The 20,244-nt window shown below is 39.7% G+C and overlaps 3 protein-coding genes across 3 annotated transcripts in view; 1 reads left to right on the plus strand and 2 right to left on the minus strand.

The window, feature by feature from the left end:
• The window catches only part of dennd6aa (DENN/MADD domain containing 6Aa), a 271,486-nt gene that overhangs the window by 40,985 nt on the left and 210,257 nt on the right, over positions 1-20,244 (plus strand). The window lies entirely within an intron of this gene.
• LOC140302999 (deoxyribonuclease-1-like) lies at positions 1,431-10,908 on the minus strand. Its single transcript, XM_072381556.1, has 10 exons — positions 10,810-10,908; positions 9,926-10,011; positions 8,114-8,208; positions 7,331-7,408; positions 7,017-7,129; positions 6,482-6,594; positions 3,566-3,723; positions 2,373-2,469; positions 2,138-2,231; positions 1,431-1,537 (listed from the first exon to the last, which is right to left on the minus strand). Exons 2-10 carry the CDS (start codon positions 10,004-10,006, stop codon positions 1,431-1,433), a joined length of 936 nt encoding a protein of 311 aa, XP_072237657.1. The 5' UTR covers positions 10,007-10,011; positions 10,810-10,908.
• On the minus strand, positions 13,595-19,973 carry sec13 (SEC13 homolog, nuclear pore and COPII coat complex component). Its single transcript, XM_072381541.1, has 9 exons — positions 19,839-19,973; positions 19,605-19,649; positions 17,936-18,051; positions 17,532-17,683; positions 16,680-16,813; positions 16,408-16,541; positions 15,612-15,732; positions 14,304-14,450; positions 13,595-14,198 (listed from the first exon to the last, which is right to left on the minus strand). Exons 1-9 carry the CDS (start codon positions 19,839-19,841, stop codon positions 14,088-14,090), a joined length of 963 nt encoding a protein of 320 aa, XP_072237642.1. The 5' UTR covers positions 19,842-19,973; the 3' UTR covers positions 13,595-14,087.

Below are 20,244 nucleotides of genomic sequence, written 5' to 3' on the forward strand. Positions count from 1 at the left end.
TTGAACCACCCTGGCCTCACTGGTTTTGTTGTACTTGAGCATACCAGCCTAATGCATCTCATAAACAAATGAATACTGTGAATAATGTTCAAAGTGAGTTGTGTTGCACTGAAATAACAGGATCTGTCATTTACTAAACATGTTTTAGTCTACTTACTAAAATATATTTGTTACCTCCTGGTTGGGCTCATGCAATATCATCACTTTATGAGGCTTAGTAATTAAAACTACTTAGAAAACAATCAGGGTTAAGGCTAAAATACACTAATGAAAAGCCTTTTGTTGGTTGCCTTGGTAAAAAGATGGGATTAAAAGCTCTGTTCATACATCCAATGGCTGATAATTTTGAAACCTGTTCCCAAATCTTGGATTGAAATTCTCAGTTTAATAAAAAGGCACAAATTTCAAGATTTCTAGAAGCCCAAATTTCACTCCCTGTCATCTGTCGATATCATCCATTTAATCTCAGTCATGTGTAATGAATATGCTTCTGTATATGCTCTATGTTGGCACCTTATCTTTGAAAGCTGGACATAGTTGTGCTACAGCAAACAGTGGATGCTTTCAGACATCTTTCTAAATGTTAAATTATGTCATTGCTGTTGTTTAACAAAAAAAAGTCAGACGATGGACTTTTCATATGAGAAAAAAACAATCATCCACATTAAGGAACTGAACTCAAGAGCAACTTTAGAGTGTTGCTGTAAAAGCAACAAAGCTACGTCATTAAAATCACAGTAAAAGGCTTTTATTGGACATATGAATCAATCTTTATTGTGCTATTACGTAACTTTACTACAACAAAGAGATCATCAACTCAAAAGCATCAACTTAGAATGTAGGTTTTTGTTACTTTAAACCAGGGATGTCCACATCTGTTCCTCGAGGGTCGCTGTCCTGCAGGTTTAAGATGTTTCCCTGCTTCAGCACACCTGATTCAGAGATCCATTTAATCTATATCAGGTGTGCTGAAGCAGGGAAACATCTAAAACCTGCAGGACAGCGGCCCTCGAGGACTGACTTTGGACATCCCTGGTTTAAAGTTCCCATAGTACTACAACTAATTATATTTGCCAAATAATATACATCTCAGTTTAATCTGTGATTTTAATCAGTCCAAGCTGTGATGCTGGGTGAACCCAGTTAATCAGTGAAAGGGTAAGTAAAGGGTGAGTTCACAGAGTTTTGGTAAAGATTTTATTCAGTCGGTTTTGAGTACATTCACATATTGCATCTTCTGGCGGACTTGCACATAGAAAATATTTTTAAAGATCCCTTCAGACAATTTGAGTATACTTGAATGAATGAATGTTGTCTTTTTCTCCAAGGGCATCACTGACCTGATAATGAAATATTAGAATTAATGTTGGACCGTTACTCCTTTATGAAATCACTTTCCAGTGCAAGACCTGATCAATTCTTTGTTTGTACTAATGTATCCTCTTTGTTGGTATCTTGGATGCAGCATGTGGTCCTTGCTTCCTTTTTGCTGCCCCATTCGCCTTCTGTGATCCTTCTAGCCTGTACTTCTTAGGTCCTGTTGGTTAACAGAGAGAAGAATGAAACATCCACTTAGCACAGAATCAAACGGTTTTGTGCATATTTGGTAGCAAAATGTGCAGTACAATTATGAATTGAAGTGCATCAGTTTGATTCAGATAAATCGAATGGATAGCTAAAATCGATGGATAGTCAAAATCTGAATGAATTGGGTCAAATTCTATCTTAAGGATAAAGTTGGATGAGGAAGGCTACAAAATGAAGTTGAGGCCCCTATCCCAGTAAGTCAGCTGACAGCTCAGGTGATTTCTAAGCATTTAATCTGCAAATTTCAAACAGCAGGCACTATTCAGTCTGCTTTATCCTGCCTATCCTTGCTGACTGCTCTGTAAACCAGTTTGCAACCCTCCTCCACCCCAGCTCTTCCTCGTTACTGCACAAATTTCGTGTCTGTTGTAAGTGATGTCAGCTCTGTTCTGTATCTGCTGCTCTCTCCACCTCAGGCTTCCCACAAATGCACCTGGAGGAGCTGGCTGAGCTGTTCTGCTAAATACAACTTTCAGCTGACTGAAATGCATGCAGCAGTCACACTCCAAAGTATAATGAGAATCACTTGGGTGAATAGAATTAAAGATACCGTTTGTTCGGGTCTTAGATGTCTGCCTTTTTTTTTTTGGTATGTCTGCCTTCAGCTCCACCTCCACAGGGTAATGGTCACTGATGCTGAGAGCCTTAGAAGGCAAAGGAAAATCACATGATGAATCTCAACACTGGCTGTCCTGTAAAATGCTGCAGACTTTCAATCATTTCAGATTCTTGGCAACAAGATGTTTGTAGGTGTGGAAATCAAAGCAAACAGCAGTAATTCTCACTTGTTCATCGGTCAGCCTTAAGCCTTTCTGGAAGTTGAAAGACTTGGCAGAGCGGCGGACGATGGCATTCAGCATGTCCTCTCCATATACCACGATCCTGTTTGCAGAAGATGTATCACAGGCTTTAATACAGTGATGTTACAAACCTTTTGTGAGCACTTGCAAGTGAGTGGCATAATGTGTAAACATACATGTGGAATAAGCTGCTTATTAACCAAATGATTAGTGTGTCATACAGATGTTGGTCCAATTTTTATTCCTCTTCTTCTGTTGTGCTGGAGAGTTGAACTCAATTAATGTTGAAACAGCCTGTTAAAAGGCATCTGAAAGGCCTTCAGATTAGCTCAAGAAAAGTGTGTAGAGAGATTCATGGAATGGGTTTCCATGGCCGAGCAGCTGCATCCAAGCCATACATTACCAAATGCAATGCAAAGCGTGAGATGCAGGGCTCTAAAGCACGCCGCTACTGGACTCTAGAGCAGTGGAGACGCGTTCTCTGGAGTGACAAATCACACTTCTCCATCTGGGGTTGGCGGTTGCTAGGAGAATGGTACTTGTCTGGCTGCATTGTGCCGAGTGTAAAATTTGGTGGAGGGGGGATTATGGTGTGGGGCTGTTTTTCAGGAGCTGGGCTTGGCCCCTTAGTTCCAGTGAAAGGAACTCTGAATGCTTCAGCATATCAAGAGATTTTAGACGATTTCATGCTCCCAACTTTGTGGAAACAGTTTGGGGATGGCCCCTTTCTGTTCCAACATGACAAAGCAAGGTCCATAAAGATATGGATGACCCAGTTTGGTGTGGAAGAACCTGACTGCACAAAGTCCTGACCTCAACCCGATAGAACACTTTTGGGATGAATTAGAGCAGAGACTGAGAGCCAGGCCTTCTGTCTGACCTCAGTGTCTGACCTCACAAATGCGCTTCTGGAAGAATGGTCAAATATTCCCTAAAACACACTCCTAAACCTTGTGGACAAGAATTGAAGCTGTTATAGCTGCAAAGGGTGGACCGATGTCATAATAAACCCTATGGATTAAGAATGGGATGTCACTTCGGTTCATAGGCATGTAAAGGCAGATGAGCGAATACTTTTGGCGGTATAGTGTTTATTGCTACAAAGCAAGTCAAACCTGACGGTGAGGTAGAGAGGAAAAAAGTGCAAAAATTCAGTTTCATTTTTACATCTGCATCACCTGTCATAGGTGTTATCATTATAGTTGCTTGCTGTGGTGTCGACATCATCGCCTATTAGCCAATGGAAGCGATCATCATTGAAGATGCGGATACTTTTCCTCTTCTTCTTGGAGAGATAACGTCCACCTGCATTAAAGTCCCCCAAAATCATAATGTTCTGCCAAAGAAATAACATAAACGGTAACTACTCATTTGTAGAAAAGAACATAAATGTGATAATCACCACAACTTCTACAAGCTCAACTGTAATGTGTCAAGTTAAAGCAGTCATAGCTCTTTAATAGAAATGACTAGGGGCGTCTGTGGCTCAGTGGTTAGAGCGGGTCGTCCAATAACCGGAAGGTTGGTGCTTTGATTCCCACTCTCGCCACTCAAACATTGGTTAAGTGACAGATAGAGGGTGGCAGTCCACCTCCTTGCCACAGCCGAGGTGCCCTTGAGCAAGGCACCGTACCCCCATGCTCCCCAGGTGCTGTGAATGGCTGCCCACTGCTCCAGTTTATGACATCTGTCTCTATGAGTGTGCGACAGGTTCAACAGGTGCTGGATGTTTTAAATGTGGAGGAAAAATCTAGTGTATTTCCCTGTATTTACATGACGATACAAAAAGTCTGATCTTAGTAAGAAGCTAAAGATCTATGCCCTTGTCAGGCCATGTTTTATAATGAATATAACAGCATATATAGATATATATACATATATTTATATATGCCTTATCAAGGCGGAGAGACCTGCCTAAGATGAAAAAAAGTGGGATGAAACAAAACCATGTGTTTGACTCAATTGCTGCATTAATAAGCACCTTTGGCAAGTAAAAAAATCTATTGTTGGTCAAGAAAGTCGTGCGTAGAATTTGAAGCTATTCCGGTTGTAGTTACCTTTAAATATCACAAACTAAGTTATCAGAAAATGCAAATCCTCTTCACAGAACTTGCAGAACTTTATGCCTTGATAGTTCTGTCTAAATCTGTAAACAACTGGAATTTACAGGCCTCCATCTGCCTCCAAGGAAACATTACAATCTTAAAAAGCATGTTTTGTCCAGTCTTGTCCTGAATCATGGCGTTAGCTGGTGATTTGAATTGGGACTGACTTAAAGCAGCTTCAGATGATTTTAAATCGGCCTTTGATTCCATTGATCTCACCCAGTTGGTCAATTTACCCACTTGGCCAAATCTTAAAAGCCCCAAAAAGTCCACCTTGATTGATCTGATTTTGACTAACGTTTCCGCATAAATTCTCATCTCTGGGTGTCTTCTGCAATGACCACTGTTTTCTGGCCCAAATTTAAATCTTGTATTATTTACAAGAGGAATCTTAAACACTTTGAAGAACAAGCCTATCATCACGATTTGTCTGACACTGATTGGAAGAAAATAGGACTGATCCCTGATGTAGAGATGGCTTTCTTAAAGGGGAACAACACAGCAGCTAAGACAGATAATGCCTTATTTAGAGGCTGTATTGTCAATGCCCTGTTCTCTCCCGTTGTATGGATGTACACAGATCTCGAGTAATCTACATATCTTCCGAAGGACGCTGACTTTCACCACACTGTTCTCGAGTATTTGAGTATTTTATGCCAGAAATAAGGTCTAGATTTAAAAATACCGGAGTTCCCCTTTAAGAGAATGTTTTATGCAAATTGTAAATACACATGCCCCATTAAGGAGATGCAGGGTAAAGGGTTGAGACAGCCCCTGGTTCTCCCCAGAGTTGGCAGATACTATTCAAGCTAAGGAAAGGAAAACAAGCTCTATCGCTGACAAATGATCTTCTTTTATTAAGAAAGCTGAACCTGAATATTATTTGTCTGTCACACCACTGAGAACCTAAACAATCCACAGAATTTTTTTAAAGTTATCAATTCTATATGAGCAAAAACTCTCAAGTTCTACCTACCTATGTCTTAAACGATTCTGTTCCTGTTTATGATATAACAATAAAGGTACGTTTTAATATCTTCTGGCTCTTTGTTTGACTTTTTGGGAGCAGTCTCTGGGAAATAAAGCCCTTTGTCACGTTTTGATTATGTTTTGTCTTGTTTTGTCTTGTTTTCAGGTTTCTTGGTTTATTTCTTGTCATGTTTTTTCCCCAGTCACGTTAAGTTTCTCTCATGTCACCTGTTTCTGTTCCACAGCTGCACCTCGTCACTAATCACGTCCCCACAGTATAGTTTCCAGGTTCCCTCATGTCATGGCAGATTCCTCACCTTTACCTCTCATACCACCTCTCGTCAGGTCAGGTTACTGCCTCATGTTTGTTCATAGTCTTGTCTATTTATCCAAGTCACGTCTTGTCAGCTTAGTATTTTTGATATCCGACTCAGCTGCACCGTTTGTTCCGTGTTTTGTTAATAAATTAAGTTTACTTTGAAGTCTGCATCTGGGCCTCCCTTTGCACCACGTTCGTCACACCCTTAAAGCTTTAGATTATAGAAAATCTTCTGGACCTAATGTAATAGATCCTCACTTTTGCTGCTGATTTTGTAGCAGAGGCTCTTAGAAATGTGTAGCCTCCTTATGGAAATTAGCTTTAGTTTAAAATTAAAGTGCTTTTGTCCACTGTGCACCTTTTACATGTGATATGTTGCAGACAGACTGGAAACTAACTGAACTAGTTTCATTGAGCTTTTTTTAAATTCAAACTGAGAGTTCTTGAGGCCAACTCCACTGCATGCACTTGTTTTTCGTACTCTGCTTGTAAATTCAATCTGTTTTTCTTTTAATCTGTATTTTGCTTGTGTTTTAACTGTGCAAGTTTGTGACTGTATTTTGTATCTGCTGCTGCCTTGAAACGTGTTGAGCACAGTCTCTTGATGGAGGCCATTTTACGCTTGACATGCAGCTGCTCTCACTTGAGTTCACATAGTCTTTGAACATAATTTGAGGTAACACAAAAACTATGAAACTTACATCAGTTTCCCATTCCTCTATGACATGTTTGACCACATCGTAAATCTCATCCAGCTCCTTCACTGCGTCCTTTGGCTTGATGTGGACTGGAATCAGGACCAGGTCTTTCACAACTTTTACAGTGTAAAAACACAGAAAACAGAGATTATGTCATATTTCATCCCTGTACAGTGTAATTAATCCAACTTCACACACTTTTTTCAGGGGAGCATGGATGAAAATCCCCTAAACAAGAACTGAAAGACTCTTTGCTGGAAATACAAAAGCATTTACAACCTGTGAAACTGACTAAAAGGAAGGTTACCAAAAACAAGCACCTTTAAAAAGTTTGCTTCAGGACCGTTTCTTTATTGTTTAGTTTAGTTGTTTTATTTCTAAAGACTCATCTCTGACTTTATGCCTTTTGAAGCACAGGTCATATACTCACTTTGCTTCATTAACAGAAGTTTGGATAAGGGAGCCTTTGCATACATAGTGGGATTCAAACTTTTTTTTTTTGTGGAATCACTGAAATGTATGATGAACATCAACAAACCTGTGGTAGGACAGTGAAAGCGCAGGATGAAGGGCTCTCTGGCGAAGGCATCCTCATCCCCAGCTTGATTATCTTCATACTGCATGTGTTCTTCTAGCATCACCTCATTCTCCCTGAGACACACAAATAGTGAGGCAGAAGGGGGTCTATGAATGCTGTAAGATCGGTGCACTGACATCACTCCACTTAGATTCTGTTCTCCAAATTTCAGATGTTTAATCCCTACACATCTGTGATCGTGATTTAAGCTTATGTTGGTTGTTGTTAGAGTGAACTACTCCTTTATGTGATGCTCACAGTGAATCTACTCCTACCTGTAGAAGCAGACATATTTCTCTTTGTAGGTGTCTCGTCCAAGCTCGCCGCTGGCGATCATGTCATACTGATGCTGTCTGTTGTTGTTGACAAAATAAACAAAAGGAGATATGATTAGGTAACCCGACATTTGTATGGGTCAGAACACTCATTTGAGCTACAGGCATTATCTCCACCTCACAGTGAATCGATATCAATTGTTTAGCCATTTTTTTTTTTTTATCATCCTTTGATATATTCCAGCCCTTCATTACACCATCTTGGAATGAGCATAAATTCTGTCAAACAAATGTGTTAACCAACCTTTGTTCCAAACATCTGTATGAGAAAAATCCTTTGGGTGAAAAACACCAGCTTCAAAAGCCCTTTTAGCCTGTTAAACTATCACCCACTCAGTGACTTTTCTGTACTGGACTGGCCAACAAGAATGTCCCTGTGAAAAATATGGAATGAGGCTGTTACCCTTTGGATGTTTGCTGCAGGCAAACATCACTTTCAGGGTAAAGTCAATGGAACATCAGATAAATATAGGCTACTGCCATTGGTTTATGATATCCTTTTTGCAGATAGGCTGATAACTGTCAATAGTTGAATACTGGCCATTACCAACATTAGGCTGAGGTGCTGTATCTGTGGATGCCTGGTTTAACCCCATCAAAAGTCATCCTCCAAGCAGCACTGTTTGGATTCACCACACCGTCATCTACTTTCATATTCTTGTTGCCCATAAATTGCATGTGCAGATAAACTTAAATACCAAACATTTTACCCCTTATACTCACTGAGCTTCGTTGAGTTTTTCCAGTAACAGCTTAATGGCTGTGCTGCTTTTATCCATTACCTCCAGTATCACCACCACACTGTACTGAGAGATGATCTGAGAGAACAGAACAGCATTTTCTATGCCTATCAAAGGTGAGAGCATTGATATGATGAATGATTTTAAAACATTTTGGCCTGATACTGAATCAAAACCTGAACATCTTAAGATGGAAAACATTACACATAGCACACTCTGCCTTTCTCTCACTGTAGCAGAGATTTCCATTAAGTCTATAATCCATTCAAATATCTTATATAATATTACGTGTTCAGGGCAGGGGAACAATCTTTTGTTGTAACAGACCTTCTGTGTCTCCAAAAAAGCAAACTTTAAGAGTTCTGGATTAAAAAAAAATATGCAAGATCACCATAGTATTGGAAAAATTAACATTTACATTTTCACATTTATTTTCAGCTTGTTATAAATATATAAGTATACTAAGCATATTAAGACAAATTGTGCAAAAGAGTTGAAGGAAATTGAATAAAAACGTTTTGAAAGAGGCCAGTTGTATGCTTGGTGGTGTCTGTATTCCACACCCAGACTGGCAAAACCCTCCCATTATGTTTTTCTTCATTAAAGGAGTATCATGAGCCGAATGTGGAAAAGCTGCTGTGCTTTGGAGGCGGCTGTGTGAGAGTTAAGTTTTCAGAACTGCCCTCAGCAGTGTTCTGTTTCATATAGACTTCGCCCTTTAAGGCGATCGTGGGTACCGTTTATCCCTTCATGCCTGTTTGTGGCATGTTCTGAAAATTTTCACGCCCACCCGTTGAGTGGGCCTCACCTCTGTCTCTGCTTGTGTATAAACTGGTCTGAGACCAGACAATCGGCTCCCAAATGCCTTGTTCTTCAGCCACACACTTTTGTTTGTTTGTCAAGCTGGCTCTGATACCCCATCAACGGACAGCTTTATCGCTTATCTTTAGGAAAAAGCATGCTTTACATTTTTAGTTATAACATGAAAATAATCATTTATCACTGCATGCACAGGTTTGTGTTTGTTCGAGTTCCTGTGTGAGAAGAAAGACGACCCATCTATTGTCTTTGCTATCTTTACAGTTAAAGATAACAAATTTAGTTGGTGTTTTTAGAGATTATTTATTTTATTTGCATCTATCACTCTCTCAAAATAACAAAAAATGAAAAGCGCTTGATAGTAACACCCCCTCAGTAAAGTATCACAGCTTGTAAATGTGTAATGAGTCGGTTGAAGTAATTGCACAGTGGGTATATTAAGCTGCTCTAAGTACATGAAGAAGAGGGGATTTTGATCGTGTTCCCAGCAAAACTTAAATCTAAATCAATGACGGTTAATAGCGGAAATGATTTGGACCTGAGACATAAGCTGTGATTGTAAAGTTTAACCACAAGGGGGGGCTGGTGGGGACTGGAGGTACATGACAGTTTGAGGTGGACAGGTTAGAGGAAAAGGCGCCAGCTGTGACCATGAGCGTGCTGCAGGATCCACTCAGTGGGACTGAAAACTATGAATGGAGTAAAATATATTTTTAAATACCTCTCTCTTTTTTTTTTTAATAAGTTAGAAACAAACTAACTGCCACAGCTTGACAACCAGCCAAGATTGAACTTCGTCAGGACATAAACTGTTTTACCAATCATTTCTGCTAGATATTATTGATGGTCACATGACAATAAAAAGTGCATGGTTGCCAAGATACAAGGGGTGGGTCCACTTACCCACAGGCATATCTCACCCTATTCCCTTCAAATTCAAATGACTGCTCTGTGTGTAAATAAAAGACATCCTTACCTTGATAAGGTGTTTGACGACAGTCTTGCTTTTGACTTTTTTCAGTCCCAGGTTCTTCACGTTGAAGGCCGCTACTTTCATTGTGACTTCATTAAAGAAAAAAACATTGTGAATATTAATGATGTGTCGTCCATAGTGTAGATCAAACCACACTGGAAGAAATCAAGAGTGTAGAGAGAAGAGGGGAAAAGAAAAAACTGAGGCGGGTGACATGTGGTGAAACAGAAACTGGAAAAGACCACTGAGGAAACTGCGGTTGGTCAAGTGTGTTTCCGCTCTTTGTTCAGCTCACACAATCAAAATGAATTAATTGAAATTTAGGCGGGAAAGTCCGACTACAAGAACAAAAGATAAAGAAATGAAAAGTTCTTATCTTTGCTTTTTAGAAAAAAAAATAAATCTTGTTCTTTTGAATATAATCTCACTTTTAGGGTTCAGTTCTGTAATGTGTTTTCACAGAGATACACAGATTAATTCTTGCCTCTTCTTCAGCGTTGGCCATTGGTAATGATTACATGAGCTGTTATACATTAAAAACTAAGATATGGCAGGAGATAATTCAATGTATTCCAGCAGTTAAACTGCCAGACGTGTTTTGCATGAAAGTGCTCTATCTGTAACGGAGGTAGTTTTTTCCCTTCTTCAGTCTGGTGGATTAAAAGCATTAAAATAAATACTGAATTAAGTCAAGACTTATGTCTTAAGTGGCTTGTTGTCCCCCACTGCACCCCCAAACCCATTCAAATGTTATTTCAGCATTGTGATCTAAAGCTCTCTATGAAAGCTTAAAAGCAACAATACAAATCAACAACAAAAGTTCCAGCTGTTTGTGTTAAATTGATTCAGAACATTTTTTACTTAAAGTGTAGATGTAAAATACTCACCTGCGTAGTTGAAATAAACAATGTCAAAACGATGCAACGACTAGACTAATGTGACAGTAAAGAGACTGAAGGAAAACCAGAGGAAGTGTCTCGGCTGACCACAAGAGCGCACACTGAAAACTAACACACCCAGCAGTCTGTATTATCAGCAAGCAAGCATTTCCTGCCTGTAAGTACAGTACAGCTGATGCGTTTATCCCCTCCTCTTCAGTCAAAATTGCTTCCCCAACTAAATCTGGATCACCAGAGACATCAGAGCACTTCTGAATGGAAAGAAGGTACAAGGAGGCATAAAAGAAGATCCACAGACTATCAGAGAGGGAAAGGAGGAAGCTGGAGCCAAGGCTGTAGCAGAACACCAAGAACGCCTCGAGACGAGGACGATCCTCGACCAGTCCATGGTAACAGTGACAGAAGCAGTGAGCTGAACTGTTCCTTCTGTAGGTTCAACATGAAGAGACATGTTATAGAAGACTTCCTCTCTAGTTTCTGTACCAAAAACCATCAGTCCCACTGCAGAAAGTGCCTCTAGGGTGGTATTACCCTCACACATCTAATAACCTTTGACTGGTCCTGGATCCTCCTGGTCACCAGTCGCTCCTTCATTGCACCCCTGCGGTTTCGCTAACCTGGACAGAGCAGAAGGATCTGTCGGAATTACGCTCATTGTTGGTTGCTGAGGAAAAGCATGACTGCCATGTCGTCTTATAACCCTTTTGTATCAAGGACTGCTTTAACTATAAACCTCAGTATGTGTACATCCATCTAAGAGCATCAGGAGCATTATAGGAGGCAGAGCCATGTATATGTCCAACATCTATGCACGTTTCTTTTTGTTAAAGCACTTTGTACACTTCAAAAATCCTTTTTCTGGCTGGGAACCTCAGAAATTTAACCTTCTTAGTTGAAATGGAGCACACCATCATGCTGCCTTCGCTCAAAATTGCTGCAAACATGTCTCTTTGATGCAACTACACTCTTTCTCTTTGAATATCTTATGTCCCAAAACATATAAAGACAACGTCATTATAATCGTAATAAGTGTTTAAGTTTACTAAGTGTTTTTACTCATCTATAAAGAGTCAAGCTACCGGTGACTGGACAGGGGTACTTCAGGGTCAGTCGGATTCTGTCAGGGCATGCCTGACTCCACCTCTGGATCCGCCTACGCTCAGTGTCCAGAGCGTCCTTATGGTCATTTTTTAAAATCTTATGAGTCTGTCTTAGCCAATGCTATTTTCTAAGTGTTGGCCTGTGGTGGGAAAACAGCAAAAGACATAAAATAACTCAAGAAACGTACATAATTTCCCTGCAGGAATAAAGGTTCTTCTGACAGTGACATGTGGTCTGGCTAAATGAAAAGAATGAGACAGCAGAAGAAGAGGAAGTGAAAGCTGCTACTGACATCTTAAACTGCACTTGAAAGCATAATTCAGGAAGAGGTTGATTATTATTTTTTAGTGTCATGCCCTGTATCATTAACCACAAACTTCAATCCAGTAAAGAGGCATCAAGCAGAGGGTAGTCTGCCTGCTGTGGACACTTTATGAGGAAATAGTGTATTCAGTGGGATGGAAATGCTATTATAATCATGATGTTGAAATAAATAACTTATGTTTGTGCATTTAGCAGACGCTTTCATGCAAAGGGACATACATATGAGGATATAACAATGTAGCTCGCATCAAAGCTAACAATAAGCTACGTAGAAGGAAAAGCACTAGTCAGGCTCTGTCAGAGTTGACGGCGTAGAAATAGAGTGCAGGCATAAAAGTAGAAGAACTTCTTCAATAATAAGCCTCTCTGCAGCACTTTCAGATTATGTCCTTTCAGAAACAACTGCTCCCTGAACATCTCATCAACACCTCAGACCCGGAACTAAGACAAAGTAGTCAAAGCTGAGGCCTCTTTTAAATGACATCTGACACATTCTGTATCAAAAGGCTTCATCATCACCTTTTAATATGGGGGGTTTGTTTGCATATCACACATGGTTTGTGTGTAATTTACTGTAAATGCTAATTTTCCAAGAGGTACAAGATGCCATTGCTCACATATTCAAAACTTAAGAAATATTTAAAAAAGGAAGACTTATTATGTATTCTCCACCTTTAAAATGTCTAAGATATTATACTTTTAATGCTGTTTTATGACTCATATATAATTTATTTTGTCAGTTTAATAATAAACAATAATTCTTTGCATTTCCTGGTCTGGCAAACTGAAGAGCTGCTCAAGCAGCACTTAAATTGAAACAAACATTTCAATTCTTTCACTTTCACACCCATTTAGACTTAAAAGATAAACAAAAATGTTACAGTCAGTATGAGACAAACTTCCTCATTCATTTTGTCTTTTGGTTGTACTGCCTGTTTAAAATCCAACCAGAAATAAAAGGCCTTCATGTAAATGATGAGAAAACTAAAAGGAATAATGTTAAATTCTACATAATCTTCTCATTATTGTCGTTATTATTAACACTATATGAATGATAAACATGTCCGCAGGAGTAAAAAAAAAAAAAAAGACAAAGAACACAGGTTTTTCTTTTAAACATTAACAGATATTTAATTACATCAAATATGAAAAACATCCATGGTTTCTGATCTTACACCTGGAAGGTAAAACTCAGTCAGAGTTCCTGCTGCCACCGAAACCGATTAAGGCAGGTTCTAAATACAAATGTTGAAGAGTGAGACCCAAATAAATCATTCATTCATTCATTCATTAAGTCCAAACCAAGCAGTTAAATAGAATTTCCTTTGATTTGTGTCACTCATGAAGGACAGCCCGAGATGTTAATGTCAATGTGAACCTGCGAGAAATACATCAAATGTAGAGAAAACAACCTTTTCCAGCTCAATATAAGCTTGGTGTTAAAAGCTGACGGATGGATTATTTGGAGGATATTGGGTTTTGTTCTCCGCTGGTGGAGGTGGAATGTTTCAAGAGCAGAGCACCATGGGAAGGAGGAGCAGGTGTGTGGATGTGTAATAAGTTTCATCTGGACCAGCATTCAGAGGACGGTGGAGTGCATCTGATTTAACATTAACTGTTGAATGTTGAAGCATTTATCCTGGTATTGTAGGGGCTTAAACGGGCATGAAACACTGAAAAATGGATTACAGACGTCGCTCAGTCCCTGTGAGCAACATTTATTTATCATTTCTTTTTTTTTTAAATTGTCAGTCCCAAATGTTCTTCATGTCTCACAAATCCTTAAAGGTTGGGCTCATCCTTGTAGGGTCAGTGGCTGCAGTTCAGGGTGTGTTCGTGTGTCACTGCTCATTCTGCTGTGTATCTGTGATGGTGGAGACGGCGCCCTGGCCTTTGCTGACATCACTGATACACGCCCACTGACCGTCCATCGACTCCTTCCACAGCGTCACCTTCAAGTAAAGAAAAATGAAGAAAGTTACACCTGCACATCTTATACTGCTTTACAGTATTTCCATGAAACCAACTATATCAGAACGAATATGTAGAAGTTTTACCTTGTTGTCTCCTCCTGAAACAGCCAGTATATTCCCAGTGATGGACCAGCTGACGTGCCAAACAACATCATTGAACTTGTGGAGCAGTTTGGTTGTCCAGGTGTTGCCTGCAGGATCGTCGCATGTCCAGATGAACACACGTCCATCCTGGAAAAAAGTGCACAGAAAGTTTATTCATCAGCAGGTCAGAATGCTTTCAATTTGATTCTTTACTCAAACTGTAAGTGAGTATTTTAAAGATACTCATAGTTCTTGTTCAAAGTTCACAACCCAAAAGGAAACAGTTAATTTCTCAGATTTTCAGAAGGACCTGGGCACCACAGCCAGTGCAGCAGCTGCACACACATCTCCGCATTCATCCATCTCATTATTCATCAGAAGTGCATCGCTGACTACATTTGATCAGAGTTTAACAGAGAAACGGGTCCATTATGTGGAGGCGCTGCAGGTCTGAGTGGATTAATGCAGCTTTTCCCATAGAAGTCGCCTTCATCACACTATTCTTACCACAGAAATTCTGCCCATGACATATCAGATCAAACAGTAATTTAACTAAATGATCATAAACTGTGGAGCTCAACTTAGTTAACACTTACATATAGAGTGTGTGCAGCACGGCTGTCTGAGCAAAGGCCAGAACAGAAGTTCAAATGATATTACAGGTGTTCTGTGGCTTTCTGCTGTGCTGTTGTCCATCTAATGCTTCAGATTCCTTTAGAGTTCTCTTCTGAGAGCTTTTTATTTTTGTTCAACACCACTTTTAGTCAGTTTCTGCCGTGTCCTTGCTGATGTAGTCGCATTAGTTTATTTGTGGTCGTTCACACGTGCGTGTCTGTGTGTGTCTCTGGTGTGAAAATAAGTGTCGACAAGAACGTTGTTCAATGCTGTGACAGAGAGCCGTGCTCCCTTTAAGTACTTCATTTAAAAAGAACATGAAAAATATGAACACTGGACACAAACGTGCACAAATCTATCTGTTCACATTTTTAAGAAACTACCAATATGACTTATTTACATTAGATTTTACCAAGAGTTGAAGCTTAATACTGCCCGTCTATGAGAATGGGATGTTCGCTTTTTTAATTTTTTTTTACCACCAATAAAGTAAATGACACATGACCACGCTGGTAGCGTCTCTGGCTCCACCTGGTGGTACAAAAGAAGAACTCAAAAGGAGTGAAAATAACTGCCGAGTTTTCCAACACTTGAGAAGAAGAGTGATTGTTGGAAAACATTTTGGGTGTTACAAAAGGTCCAGACTAGGTGTAAAACTGTAAAAGTTACCCTTGTAAGTCCATCAAATCTCACCTGGGAGCAGCTGGCAATGGTGCTGGTGGGAAGACCAATCGAGGGAGCCCAGCCGACATCTCTCACCCAGTCGCTGTGAGCCTCCAGCTTCTGATCCTCCTTCCACTGACCGTCTTCCTCTCTGTTGGCAGGAAGTCACAATCAATGACAGTCGGGTCGTAAACCATAAGCTACACGAACCTTTACATGTTCACAGTTAAGTCAACCTAAGTTAAGTTATTAGACTTCTAACATTTCCATTTTTATAAGAAATTCCATCTTAAATTTTTGTCCCCCAGAAAAAGTGCTGCTACATGTTGCCATGGCAACAGTATGGTGTGGAAAAGTTTCTGCTATCGTCTTGCTCCAACTAAACTACCCTGAAAACTCTGAAACTCACTATCAAGACCAGTGACCTTTAGAAATGTTCTGATGCACTCAGGTATACCAAAGAAGACGTGTGCAGATCAGATTTCACTGTGGCAGTTTACCCTTTAAAAAGGGGATAAAATACTACCTGCTGACAGACATCATTAACTAAATGTTCAGAAATTCTTGGGAGGGGCAGTATGTCACTGACTGGTTGTAGTTTCTGGCTGTTACTAATCAGGTTGGAGCAACTCGAGAGATTTTACATCCTGATCATTAAGTCTGAGGCACAATGTGCCTGGAAAAGGTTTTTGGAACCTTTAGTCAGAAAGTACCTTTATCTATTTTTCAATCACTGCTTAAACAAACCATGTGATCTTTACTCTGACTTCAGAAACCTAACAGTACACAAACAGCGCTGTAGAAACTCAGCTCAACAATGACTTACTTCCAGAGCTTCACCAGGTTGTCGCAGCCTCCTGAGACAAAGCGTTTTACGTAGTTTGGTTTCTGTCCTGATGGCTGATCAATCAAGCTGCCTGGAACTACAGCCGGAGCCCAGCTGACAGCATTACACCCAATCTGCAGCAAAAATACAGCTCACTGTACTACTTTAAATACACACTTCACCCTCAAAACAAACAGAACAGCGTGAAACAAATGAGTAAACTAAGTAAAGCATTCATCTCTGCACTGCTGACAGCCGTGGGTCTGACTCACTGTGTGCGCGTTGCTGATCTTTTTGACATCCCACTGCTGATCTCCAGTTAACGTGAGAAGGGAAATTGCACCATCTGAGCTGCCGCAGGCCAGGATTAGACCGAATTCATAAGGACCCCAGCAGACAGAGTTCACTGCAGACACACAAGGAGAAGAGCTGACAAAATGAATAGTTTAAACATAACTTTATCATTAGCTGTGGTCAATGATGAAAGTTCCTAATATTCTATTTCTAAGGAAGAGAAACAAAAAGATAACGAGAAAGAAAGACTCCTGTATCTAGGGCCAGGTGATAAAACGTGATACGATCCCCACACTAATGGCAATAAATGTGTTCTGCATCAGTAGTTGCAGTAACAGGGTGTTGTAGATGACACAGAAACAAGGAGAGTGATCAGACGCAGAGCAGTGACAAAGCACCGGCGATGTGAAAACGGCTAAAGCAGACTGATGGGGAGGAAACAAACATCTCAACAGTTTTAAAATGACCCATCAGGAACACAGATAAAAAGAGCTCAAAAGAACACAGAAATTCTTTGTACTCTGACAGACAAGATACCAGAAGGATGGAGAAAAAAAAAAAAGGGGGGGGGGGGGGGGGACTTCCACAGACAGAACTGTTTTTATTTATGAAGAATTAACATTTAATATAATATTAAGCTCTAATTAAATACAACCCCTCAAGTTCAAATAAAAAAGACACCCTGCTGGTAAGTGTTTTACTCATTAAAGGCCTTAAATTAAAGCTTTATAAAATATAATCTATATCATAAATCCCTCAGACCCACAAACACCTGCACCTCTCCTCCAGAGAGCCACAGGCGTATCAACACGGGAGGAGGAACTACCGACCTGACGACTCATGTCCAGTGTACTCGTACATCTTTTCCCAGGCTCCATTCTCCTCCTTCCAGATGATGACTTTTCGGTCGTAGGAACAGGAAGCCAGGATGTTGCCGAACATCGGGTGGGCCCACGCCACCTGCCACACGGGGCCCTCGTGACTACACAACACACATTTTGATCAGTAACAGTAGCAAGCTTAGGTGTGATAGTATGTTTACAGAATTAAACCTGACTAATAAAATACATACAGGAACCAGATTTATTACCACTTAACCGCTAATGGCTGCAGGAATACTGAGACTCAGAATCTTTAATATAAACAGAAAAAAATGTTGACAAAATGTTTCTTAAAAAAGCGACCATTTCTTCCGTTTTCTGGTTCTGCTGTGGACACTTGGAGTTTCTTTTACCCTCTGAGGTCTGCCACCAGGATCTGTCCTCCATTCCTGACATCAAAGATCTTGACGGTGCGGTCAGAGGAACAGGTGGCGAGTCGAGTCCCGTAATAATCCATCTGGGCATCGTGCTGAAACAAATGCAACAAAATAAAATCCTCCTTAGTTTCTTTCCTCAGCAGCAAAACAATCCAAACGTAACATGTGCACAATAATTCAACTGATGTTTCATTTTTAAGCAAAGAAACTGGATGCTTCCAGCTTCTCAAACATGAGAATTTCCTGCTTTACTTGGTCTTACATGACAGTGTCATTTTGGATGGCTGAATGAGACATTTGCTGGCATCCCAACAGAATATAACATGTTTGTTAAGCATGTTTCAACTTTTTTTCTGTTATTGAACCTTCAGAAAAATCATCAGCAGTGCAGCCTTTGTTCTGATCTGGTTTCTACCTTACGTACCTGCTCTGAAATAAAAATATTTGCAGTTTGAGAACATCTCTACAACGGAAATACAATCAAAAGCCCAAATACAGTCAATTCTGAATCAGAAGAAAAATCGGATGGAAGTTAAAACATTTCCTTTATTCAATCCATTGAAAATAAACGATTCGTCAAACGTTAATGCAGAGTTCTTTCTGTTTCTTTCATGTCTCTCTCACATGCAGCTAAACCTTAAGTACTGGAACATTTGAAAGTGTACCAAACCAAAAGTTTTAGTCATATTCAGCTTCAGCTTAATGATCGACCTTCCAAATGATTCATGAAATTTGGCGTCCATTTCGATCTTTCATGAAATTATGTTCCTTTTACTCTACAAACATATCTTTGGTGTTCATGACCAAAGACCTCAGATATAACATTTTGTTTGTACTTTAGTATCTTCTTTCCCTCTAATCCTGCACACAGAGCAAAGAGTCACCATCCTTATGTCAGCTACGCTTTTTATAGTGCTTATATTAAGGTTTTGTTTTTTTCTGTTTAGCAGACGAACAGGTGTTCTTCACAGCTATTTCCTAATTACATTTTTCAACAGTCTAAATTGCCATTTCTCCAAGTTTGCTTTATAGTTTGTAGAGAAAGAATAGCTATAAACTTTGGGAGCGTTGATTCCTCATGATGATCACCAGTGTTTATACCACAGTATTCTGTGAAACTGTAACCCTTATTTTTAAAAATACCCGATCAAACAATCCCTAAGAGGTTCAAGATAAAATTTAGAGACAGTCCAACATTTTGTGCATGTATGGTTGACTGTTCCCGACATTGTAAGTGACACAGACACCACATGATACTTGATCAGAAATAGAAGAAAAGACACAAACTAAACTGCATTAATGATCTTTAAATAACTCATCCTAGTAAATACCATTTAATATTATACATCTACCAGATTTTCCAAGGTTGCAATCCTATTTTAAAGCCAGTTTTACAGATACAAACACATTAAGATAGTAGAAGCACAAAACCCAGGACGATCAAACTGGATGTCTTACAATCTCTGTGGGTCATTTTAACAAATTATAGCTGCGAAACTGTGACATATATTATTGCTATTTGGCATAACAATATATATATATATATTTGTGGTAATGTGGTATAAGAGCGACCTTTCATACAAGTTAGCCTGTCCACTGACTTCTAACGTTAGCAAAGCTTAAAAATAAAAACTGAAATACTTACGATCATGTCTTCGTGGGAGGTGTCCACTGTGTTAATAACAGAAACCTATAATCCACAAACGAATAAACAACATTAAGCATAACTAAAGATGAGCAGTGTATCTTGAGAGATTAGCCACTCTGCTAACCAGATGCTAACTACCTGGGCACGTCAGCAGCTAACAGTAACTGTTAATCATCACAAACGTTCTCCAACAGGTCGACACACGGGTGAAGTTAAAATGATTGGACTCACCATGGTTGCAGTTTAAGGTGAAGCACTCCAGAAAAGTGTCCCCTGTTGTCTTTAAAATGAATAAACCAGGTTCACTAAGTACTCCGACGTGGCAACAAGTACAGAAGCCGCTTCCACCGAGTCCCACCGCACTTCCTACCGACGGAAACAAGAAAGAGCCAACAAAGGTTCCCACATACATACAAAAAATCTACAATTAGAGGATTCAATGGAAAAAGGCTCGATATAAATGTTCACTTAAAGATAATGGATACAAATAATCAGTGCAGAGCTAAATAAGATAAGACTCAGTGCCACATTATAGGCAATTGGAGGTGTAAATACTTCTAATTCCAAATATAGTTAAACACGGTCTAAAACCAAGGTTTCAAGATGAAACTTCAATTATTTAGAGTTTACACTCTAC

This window comes from Leuresthes tenuis, unplaced genomic scaffold, assembly GCF_036924035.1.
Source record: "Leuresthes tenuis unplaced genomic scaffold, fLeuTen1.0.hap1 SCAF_3, whole genome shotgun sequence".
Taxonomy (NCBI): Eukaryota; Metazoa; Chordata; class Actinopteri; order Atheriniformes; family Atherinopsidae; genus Leuresthes; species Leuresthes tenuis.